Source organism: Mytilus trossulus, chromosome 3 (assembly GCF_036588685.1).
Source record: "Mytilus trossulus isolate FHL-02 chromosome 3, PNRI_Mtr1.1.1.hap1, whole genome shotgun sequence".
Taxonomy (NCBI): Eukaryota; Metazoa; Mollusca; class Bivalvia; order Mytilida; family Mytilidae; genus Mytilus; species Mytilus trossulus.
The window spans coordinates 40,811,361-40,822,269 of record NC_086375.1 but is presented as its reverse complement, the minus strand read 5'-3'; the positions used below and the strand labels follow the sequence as shown (position 1 = coordinate 40,822,269).

The 10,909-nt window shown below is 31.8% G+C and overlaps 1 protein-coding gene across 1 annotated transcript in view; it reads right to left on the bottom strand.

Moving 5' to 3' along the window:
- LOC134710770 (uncharacterized) overlaps positions 1-8,645 on the bottom strand; it is a 12,898-nt gene extending 4,253 nt beyond the window's left edge. The window contains exons 1-4 of the mRNA XM_063571167.1: positions 8,176-8,645; positions 6,071-6,248; positions 2,680-2,724; positions 826-1,170 (exon numbers count right to left, since the gene is read on the bottom strand). Of these exons, the coding sequence (XP_063427237.1) occupies positions 826-1,170; positions 2,680-2,724; positions 6,071-6,248; positions 8,176-8,562 (955 nt within the window). The 5' untranslated portion in view covers positions 8,563-8,645. The remainder of the gene's footprint in view (positions 1-825; positions 1,171-2,679; positions 2,725-6,070; positions 6,249-8,175) is intronic.
- Between the last annotated feature and the right edge of the window lie 2,264 nt (positions 8,646-10,909).

The following is a 10,909-nucleotide window of genomic DNA, read 5'->3' as shown; positions in this document are numbered from 1 at the left end:
AAGGATTATAATTTAATACGCCAGACGCGAGTTTCGTCTATTCTCTATACTCATCAGTGAGTTCAGATCAAAATAGTTTTAAAGCCAAACAAGTACTTAAATGAAGAGCATTGAGAACTCAAATCAATAACAAAACATTAAAGAGGCTAAGAGGTACTATGTTACAACGACACCAAGTACCAATCCAAGATAACGGACGATTACTGAAATATATTTTAAACACCATGCCATCTAAGAAAATTCCCAAAACATAGATATCAATAAAAACACTTCCAAAATATTTAATGTAGATAATCACAAGCTGCCTAAGAATAACATGTCACTGTTCAATGTCAAAATTTGACTTTTGATAACATTTAGGACAATTAAAAGTTTATATTTTGATATGAAACCAAATAAACGCAGAAAAGTCCAGATGAACAAGCTGCAATTCTATTTATTTCTACGATTATGTTTATATCGTGTTATATGACTGTCGGTAATCCTTCGAGGTCACCTTAATAGTTTATTATATTGCATCTGGACTAGAATACACACTAAATGCTTATACATTTTATCGATCCACTGCATTGTTAATTGTTTATTTTAGATTTTGCTTAATTTGTATATACGTTTTAGTATGCTATAAACCAAAAGTTGGGAATTTGAGTCAAAACGGTTAACATGAATTTGACAGCTACCGCCTCTTTAACAATAATTTTCGTTACATAAAACGCAATATTATTTTGATAAACGGTAAAATAAAAATAGTTATTAGTAAGAATAAGGATAATGATTTATTAGGTTCAACTGAAGTCCATATTTACATAAACAAGTGATATTTACCTGGTATTAGACGAACTGTTTCATTTTTTGAATAAAAGGCTGGAGAATCCGGGAAGTGTTTATTAATTACTGAACATCTGATGATAGCCTTCTCCATATCAGATGTAAATACTATTCTAAAATCTATTTTTCTATGAATTTCGCATGACGTCCTGTTGTCCACTGTGTTTTCAATGATAACGTCTAATTTTTTGAACTCCAGCTCTCCTGACTTCAAAATTTCAATGCTTAGGTCTCCTGCAGGGTAACCAACATAGGCTTCGCAATTATGTGGCAACAACTTTCTTTTAACTTCAGCTATTTGATCAGGATTGAGGTGAAGAATCGTTCTATCAGTAGGTGAACCTAAAAGTAAACGGAAAAAAAAATGTTTTTCATTACAATAAGACTGAAACCAATAATATACATCTCATTCAATTTTTGTACTCTTCATAATAAGTAAAAAAAACCCAAAACAAACATAATAAAATCAACGGTACCAACTTTATTGCACCAGATGCGCATTTCGACAATACATGTCTCTTCAGTGATGCTCGTTGCCAAAATATTTGAAATCCAAAGCTTATATAAAAGATGAAGAGCTATAATCCAAAAGGTCCAAAAAGTATAGCCAAATTCGTGAAAGGAATCAGAGCTTTGCACGAGGGATATACATTCCCTTATTTATAATAATTTTTAATATTTTGTAACAGCAAATTTTAATAACACAACAAATCCGTATTTTCATGCCAGTACCGAAGTACTGGCTACTGGGCTGGTGATACCCTCGGGGTCTAATAGTCCACCAGCAGAGATAAATTGACTTATTGACAACCCTCTTTAAAAAGACCAACAACTAGAAATATACTCATCATAGATATACCATGGTCACAATTGTGTAAACCAGGCGCGAGTTTCGTCTATAAAACCTCGAATCAAAAGAATAAAAAAAAGACAAATAAATATGAAATTTAGTTTTATTCTTTATTACACGAATGGCTGAACACTAAGTCTGAATATATGGGTCCAATATTGTCTGTTGATTAGAAGAGGGACCAAAGATACCAGAGGAACAGTAAAATTCATAAATTGAAAATAAACTGACAACACCATGGCTTAAAGTATGAAAGACATACTGACAAATAATAGTACACAAGAAACTACATAGAAAACTAAAAACTGAGCAACACGAACCCCACCAAAAATAGGGATGATCCCAAGTGCTTCAGAAGGGTAAGCATATCCTACTCCACATGTGACACCCGTCGTGTTGCTCATGTTATTATAAATCCGGTATATAGTCTAATTCGGTAGGTCTCATTCATGAAAATGGAAGGGGATTGTAGTTACAAAGTTAGAAACATATCCGAAATCATCTGTGAAATGGTTATTAATAACTCGTGATGGCGTCTGTAAAATTGAAGAAAGGGTTATTTTACCACACCACTTGGAACTCTTGGTTTAATAGCTTCCTTGTGAGCATTAACCCTCTTTCAAGAAAATCATGATAGGAAATACAAGCGCGGGTACCAGTTAGGAGATAAATCAGACAGATTGTACAATTGTTACATTTAAGTGGTCATATGTGAAATATAAAACCTAATTAAATGTTGTCCTTAATGTACATTGAGAATATTTGGGTCAATAGATAGCTTCCTCATCAGCGACAATCATCTACCACGAGAATCATTGACAGAAATGAGATAATATTTGATAACCTTACCTTCTAAAATGGAAAAAAAAACCGACAGAAAGGGAAAAATGACAATATACCCAATACGTTACATTGAATTTGCCTTACAAACTATTTTCCCACGTCCTTCTGTATTATGTATACAATTTTGTTTACTATTTTTTATGCAATATCGTACTTACAGACGGTTTCCGTAGTTAAACTCGGTGCTTCTGACGGGATACTCTCTGAAAGAAAAAGAAAAAAACCATCTGAGAATCAACAAAATATATAATCTTAATTTTTATTCATTTCTAGAAATATGATTGATTTAAAGTAAACCTGTGGAGACCGTGTATATTCCATATCAGGGTAAATTATCCGGGCTTATTTAAATACACGGTTAAAAGTATTGGATTATACTGTTTTTACTTTTTCAAGAGCCCTGGTGCTTTTTTGAAATTGTATTTATGGAATATTTAGAGTTGATATCAAGCGATATCTTATTATCAAGAGTTATATAACCCAGTTGTATAGAGAGAAAAAAAATTCACTTAGTTTAAAAGAGCAAATTATTCCGCGAAAGGTTTTTCTTGTCTCCAGAACTGAAAGTCATACTTTAATTCCGTTGTGAAACTTCAAAACATAAACTTTAACTTCAGATGAATCAGATACCTTGGTGTCTGAGTATTACATGTATTATAAGCAGTTCAATATATGTAACCAGTTCAATTACTGTATCATTAGCATGTCAATACTGAAAATATGAGTTCGAAATCCACTTGCGAAGATTTGTCATTCTCTTCATTCAATTACTTTCTCCTCAAAATAAGTAAATAGATAAATTGTCTACCATGATATGACGAATAGGTCTAAAAATGGGATAAAAAATCAATCCGAACGGTATTATTTGACAATAAAATTCTTTCTCTTGGAAAAAGTGGAGGTGATTTGTATATTATTGATAAGATTATATCTTTGTTCACGTTGAAGAAAACATATGTATAATCAATTTTTATAGTCATCGTTTACCTAATGAATAGACAACCACCGTTCAGTGTGATGCGAGCTTTATTTTGTCATGCCGGAATTAGTCAACAAGACACAAACTAAAGAAGAACGTGGTTACATTTGTTTTTATAGTGATATTAAGATGATAACACAATATTGACTGCTGTACCACTATTTTTGACATTTTTACTCTTTGAGTATGTTTGTTTTGTTCATACATCGTTGACAATGTAATGGCATTTGATGCGACTGTCATACAAGTGAGAGGTTTAGCTAGCTATAAAACCAGGTTCAATCCACCATTTTCTACATTAGAAAATGCCTGTACCAAGTCAGGAATATGACAGTTGTTAGCCATTCGTTTGATGTGTTTGGACTTTTGATTTTGCCTTTTGATTTTTGATTTTCCTTTTTGAATTTTCCTCGGAGTTCAGTATTTTTGTGTTTTTACTTTATACAAGCAAAATTTGAACATGATATATTTCTATTGCTTACATCAAAGTAAGGCCACACTGCATGTTTTAGATAAATATCAAACAGCGACGAAAAGATAAAAAAAACCCCGCTTACTGGGTGTTGTTTAATGTATCTGTTTTCTCGTCTGAAATATAACATACTAGATAGCACTCATGTATTCGTTAATTTTGGTTAAGTGTGGTTTCATGACCCCCTTCTTTTCAATCTAGTATACATTTTTAGTGCCCTTCCTAAAGTAACTACGTGTTCAAAATTAGGATGAACGAAAAAAAATCATACAAATGAAGACCAACACGATTCATATTTTATACATTAAGAACTTCCCATGTTCCATAAAAGTCAAATCACAAACATACTGAACTCAGAGGAAAATTAATTTGGGAAATCCATAGTCACATGGCAAAATCAAATAACAAAACACATAAAAAACGAAATGGCAAGAACAGTCATGTTCCTGACTTGGTACAGGCAATTTCAAATGTAGAAAATGGTATATTAAACCTGTTAATTTTAGCGCTGACCCTCTCACGTTGATGACAGAACAGATGTAGATTTTCAACTGCGTTATATCACTTGTTCTTATTTTGTGCTTTTACATCACTGTCCCTCAAGGGAGAGATTAAGCAACCGCATATATGTTAAACTTTCTTTAAATTAAGTGAATGTCACTTGTTGCAATGTATCATATTTGTTTTGTTTATTGTTAAGTATATAATTTAGGCCCTACGTTTTCTCAATTGAAATGTTTTACATTTGTCAAATATTGAAAGGAATTGCAGTAAATGTATCTATTACAAAAAGTATGATATCAATAGACATTACACATTGATAAAGTGTATTTACTGATGAACACTGTTTAAATTACATAAAACGTGTCTAGTAAAATTTCACTGGTCCAATTTACATACGAAAAGGATTGAGGTCTAAACAAAAGTAGTACAATCCAGTATTAGGTAATGTGGCCCTCGACCCCCTAATCTGTAACTTCGTTTATGTTCGTGTTTCATCTTAATTTGTTATCTTATCAAAATTTGTGTTAATGGAAAATGTGTGATAATCTTTGGTCTTTAGCTCCTCGAAATTGTATATGGATCTTCTGCATATCGTTGAAAGCCGTTTATTGAAACCTTTGACTTTAAGGTTTCGGTATTGGCGACATGCCGTTATATTCACGTATATACCAAATCTCCTTTTAATTATAAATCGAAATATTTGTTAAGACTGTATTGTGGAAAGTGCTTTTTTATTCGCCAGTATGTCCTTAAAATACTCTCTTCTTTTCTATAGAATTAATTACTTCTGACGTCCCGTTTTAACTTTCAAAGACGAATGAAAAAAAGTAAACAAAACTAAATAAAGGTGAGTCTCGAATTAGGATTGTACAAAAGCATATCATGGGTTTATATATCAACATAATGTACGCGTTTATTAGTGTGAATATTCGGATATTTCATTTAAATCAACCTTTAAAAGTATAGTTTGTCATTCAGTAAACTGTAACCGAATAGTTACATTAGATATTCAAAAGCTTAAAAATGTCCAATTTGCAATGTATACGAAATAAATAGACAATATACTTATATTACATATAGATTTCTTTAAACTTAACAAGACTGAAACTTATCCATGCCTAGTTTTTACCAGTTGAAACATGGTATACGCACACGCACGTTTTCATATTTGAATTTATTACTTTGCTTTTAAAATTTTGAGTTTGAAAGTTCTGAATGAAGATGGATCTAGAAGGGAAATTTAAGACGCATAATCTGTTTTGTTGTTTTCTTCTTCAATCTATAAACAATATATAAATATTTAAGTACCTTATCCTCAATTATTTGTCTTTATACGTACACGGATATATATTATTCAGGAATTTAAACAAACACATAAAAATTCACCAGTAAACATTGAAAAACCCTACAAACATTTTACTGACTTACAGTTTGTTTGAAAAGCATATCTATACAAATAGTTATTTGTTCATTGAAAATTAACTGAACCTGAATTAAATTTACTTAATATTAGCATAACGTTATACTGTAGGTAAAATGTTATCAGTACACGTTTCAGCTTTGGATATGAGCAAACAATGTAAATTAAACAAACTTTCATTGGTATTTCTAAGCCATAAGAAATAAGCTGCACAGCCAAGGCCAATCAGGAGTATTATTATTATTATTGCAGCAAGAATAATCATTCTACAGGGAGAACAAGGAGAGTTTGCAGATGTTTTTTTTGCTTCTTTGTCTTGCGGCAAGCAGGAGTCATCTGCTGGTCTTAGTACCTACAATAAAAGATCTAAAATGGCAAATAGCTTCAAGAATGAACAGAGACAATATATAGTTGAAAAAGAAAAGGAAATCCAAAATGAGAGCCAAAAAGTTACATTGTCATTATATTTTAAAAAGGCGGTAATTTGGTTTTTATATGGATCTAATTTAAATGCCGTAATATTAATTTAAACAGATATCTTTAAAAAAAACAATATATAAGAATCAAAACCAGCAAAATATGATGGTTTTGTGCCAGTTTATGGATATTAAAAAGTTATCAAAGGTACCAGGTTTGTAATTAGGTACGCCAGACGCGTACTTCGTCTACATAAGACTTACCAGTGACGCTCATATAAAATAGTTATAGGACCAAACAAGTACAAAGTTGAAGATTATTGATGACCCACAGTTCCAAAAAGTTGTGCCAAATAAGGCTAAGGTAAACTATTCCTGGGATAAGAAAATTCTTAGTTTTTCGAAAATTTAAAAAAGACCATATAATTGATATTCATGTCAACACCGAAGTGCTGATTACTGGGCTGGTGATACCCTCGAGGACGAAACGTCCATACATCAGTGGCTTCGACCCAGTGGTGTAAATAAATTTAGCTATCAAAGGTACCAGAGTTATAATCTAGTACGCCAGATGCGCGTTTAGTCTAAATTAAAGCTTAAGGGAACATTTTAACACAATCTTGGTTCCAAAATAGTCTGTAACCAATGGTTGTCAATGATGATAATGAAACCATGGAAAAAACAAAACGGATAACGAGTGACAGCCGCAGTAAAGTGTGCGAAAAACAGCTAATAACTATAGAAAATCGTACCAAAATATTTCAACAAAAAAAGTGCATACTTGAGGAGTTATTAGCTCATCTTTTTTTGTCATCCGCCAGGGATAGGCACTAGACAATTAGAACCCCGACTATATGATTCGTTAATGCCAAAAAAAAACCTAATAGATAGAAAGAATTTCATTTACAGATAACTTATGGTAATGCGTGAAATAACTGAAGCTGCGAGAAAAAGAAGATATTCTAAATTAAAGAAAGTCAGCTGTCTTGCAGAAGTATCATTTTCGCTAAAAAGCAAATAAAACAAAATATTTTATCGGACCCAGTCATTTTGAAGAGGGAGTCCAACAACGGTTAAATAAAAGGGGGTTTCAAACTAATTAAAATGCGGAGGATTTCCACCATAGACCAAGGTGGGGGAGTTCCATCCATATATCCCCATTCAAATACGATAAGAACAGATTTTATCTTACAAAGGGATCTTTTAATTAGAGGACAGTGGTGGATCCAGCTATTTTGTAAGGGGTCCAACCATGGTTAAAGCGGGTTCCAACCATGTGTCCCTATTCAAAAGCATTGATTGTCAAAAAGGGGGGTGATGCACCCGGACCTCCCCCAGAATCAGATACTTCTAGAGAACAAAGGGAAAAAAACCCATCTTAGTCATTTAAAAAATCATAACAAACAATATTTAACTTATTCGATTATTATACTTAGAACATTAACTTAACACATGAATAACCATAAATACATAATTTGATCATAAGATAATCTAGCAACGTGTAAAACATGTTTGGTGCTAATCTTCTTGAGTCGTACCATATAACCAGTTGTCAAAGGTTCAGTTTTGACATCATTTCAATGATACGTTCGTTAATTTTGATATCGTAAGTTACCTCTTTAAGTGAAAACCATTCTTAAACTTGTTAAGTTTACACAACGGAAACATAAAAACGAAAATGAAGTATATTAAGATTATCATACGACCTTCAACAATAAGCATAACAAAGACCAAATAAAAAGCTATCAAAGGTCCCGATATGGCAGGCCGTTGTGAAATGTATTCCCTATTTTTGATATTACAGTTTAGTTTTTAAGATTCGGGTTACATTTATACACATATTAATGATTGTAAAACACTCACATATTCTTTTTGGTCAAAACATTTGACGTCGGACTGCCCAGACGTTCTAAGTTTGGTTGAATCTGCTATTTCATAATATATTCGAACATCATCAAGTTCAGTAACCTCCTCTTTGTTTGTGATGTATTTGCTGTGTGGCAAATTGGGAGATTTGTCTGATACTTTATCAACTTGCGATTCTTCTCTGATAGATCCCTGTACACTGAGATAATCATGTTTGGAAGATATACCCTTTTTATTACGATAACAAGGGTGTAAATATCCATTGGAATTCCTCTGTTTTCCACAAATATCAGGAGGCGGAGAAAAACCGTCACTGTATGATCTGTTAAGGTATGCGCTAAAATTTCTTTCATCGAAACTCATCTTTTCTTCGTGAAGCTCCATATAAATTCTATAACTGATTAACGGTTATGCTAGGTTTGAATATGTTTTAACATATCAATATATGTTTTAAGTCTTTTGTTTGATTAAAGAAACAAGATACTACCGTTTTGAAATGAAATAGAATAAGAGTCAAGACTTGGTATAGAGATCTCCATAAATATAATTCATGCTACATGCATTATTTGAATGCATATAATAAAAGACACGATAAGATAGGATATTATATTTTGTAATATTTTTTGAAATTCGATAATGATTAACTTTTAAATGTATTGTTGTGTATTGTGTTGTATTGAAATGAAAATATTCAACTAAGAATCGTTCAAAAACATATTAGATAACAAATGCAGAATAATGCAATACGAATGATTGTTTCATTTCTGACTTGTTAAAATAGCGTATGGATAAAAACGATGTCCAACTATGTTTTAAGAGACAAAGCGTTTCACCATAATCATAAGTTTCGTAGCCGCTGCCGCTGTTGTCTCGTATACCATCAATCAACAAATCAGAGCTGCGGCTTAGCATTGACATAAAGCATCATCAGTTAAAATGTATGACAAGGTTTTTATCTTTCAAATCATTTACCACTGTAGTGTACATCTCAATTTTGAGGAGAAGATGGATCAGTTATAAGCCTTTGTTTTTTTATACTTGTGTGTTGCATTAACTGATTAAGTCAAATTAAAAACGCCCTGATTCAAGCTTAAAGTCGTAAGAAACCTCAAATAAAAAAAAAATAATTCATATGTTTTTTTTAAACTCAATGAATAGTTTTCATTATAAAACTTATGTACATATACTTTTTTTCTGAAGAAAATTCATTAATTTATTCTTATTTAGAAAAGTTTACTTTATTTTAACTGCTTCCTGAAATCCGGTGATCACAATACGCATGGATGTTCTAAAAATAAACTAATATCTGAATTTACATGTTAAACACAAGCAAAATTTACATGCTGTTTTGTTTATTTTTTGTCGATTGTTGACAAACAGGTGGCAATCGTTAAACTTCGGCTTCAAAACACGAACTTTAATTACCTGCCATATTTTCACAACAACACTGACCAATTGAAAAAAAAAATTGACGATTGTACGAAATTTACACGAAAAAAATGATAAATTCGTGCACTGAAGATTAAGTTTCTGATGTTTGTATGCATTGGTTCAAGAATTGGAAGAACATTAGCTTTCACCGGTCACTTGTTTCTTATGACTTTACATATGAAAAATATATCAAATATGCCAAAAAAAAACGTCAATTTCCAAATGTTTTTTGTCAAAAATGAAAGAGGCCGCATCCGTTTTCATCCTCAACCTTTATATATGTTTTGTATTATCATCAAATACAACTTAGATTTCAATATTATGAATGAACACGAATGCGGCCACTTTCATTTTAGATGAAAACCGTCTAAAAATTAACCAAAATGCTACAATTTTGAAGATTTCAGTAATTCAATGAATCTAGAACGCGATATTTGTGCATTGTATTGTCAAAACAGCTCATATTTATAAAGCAGAAGCATTTTACTTTCCAAAATGTAGCTTTAAGATTACATTTTCAAAATTATCTAAAACTGCTATTTTTTGTGGCCAAAAAGGGGTCTTACTGAACCTACTCCTTAATCAATAGATAAATTTTGTTTAAAGTGGTCAAAGTTTTTTTTAATCATTTGGTTAAAAGTGTTTCATAGTCCGGAAGAAGAAATACATGTTAAGACATTTGTAATAGTTGGTTTTTCATGTTAAATATTGAAATTTGTCAAAAAAATGTTTGGTAAATTCATCTGGGTATGGTTAATAAATTCTCACAACGTACGGTTTGTAACACCAACTCAATTTTGCGGAAACTGTTGATTCGGTGTTAAAATTGAATGCGAGTTGAATGTGTTTATCGGTTCAAGAACTCCGACAATGACTTGTTGACATAATTGTAGTAATTTTTAATTATCACGAACATAATCAAGAGTATTAAAATAAGACCTGGTCGGAAATTCCTTGTTTGGATTCACAGAAGCATTTGCTACTGGTAAAGGCGTTGGCTCGAAGGTATTCATATGTGAGATAGATTCAGTCGGAATTTTGCTGGAGATTTACAATACTGAGTAATTGCGGATGAAAAGTCATACCGTTTTCTCCTTTTCATGCTTGGAAAGCATTCAAAGTGAAACTATTGTTCATTGGATCTGTATTTCATTTGTCGAAACTTTCTGCATTACATTTTTTAGCATTCGTAATTGCTTTACTCTGTCGAAGTTTAGGGTCTTACACGGTCAATCGGATTATTTTTCGAGTACTTGTATTCCTGTTTATTTTTTTTTAACAACATAATAATATTTATTCT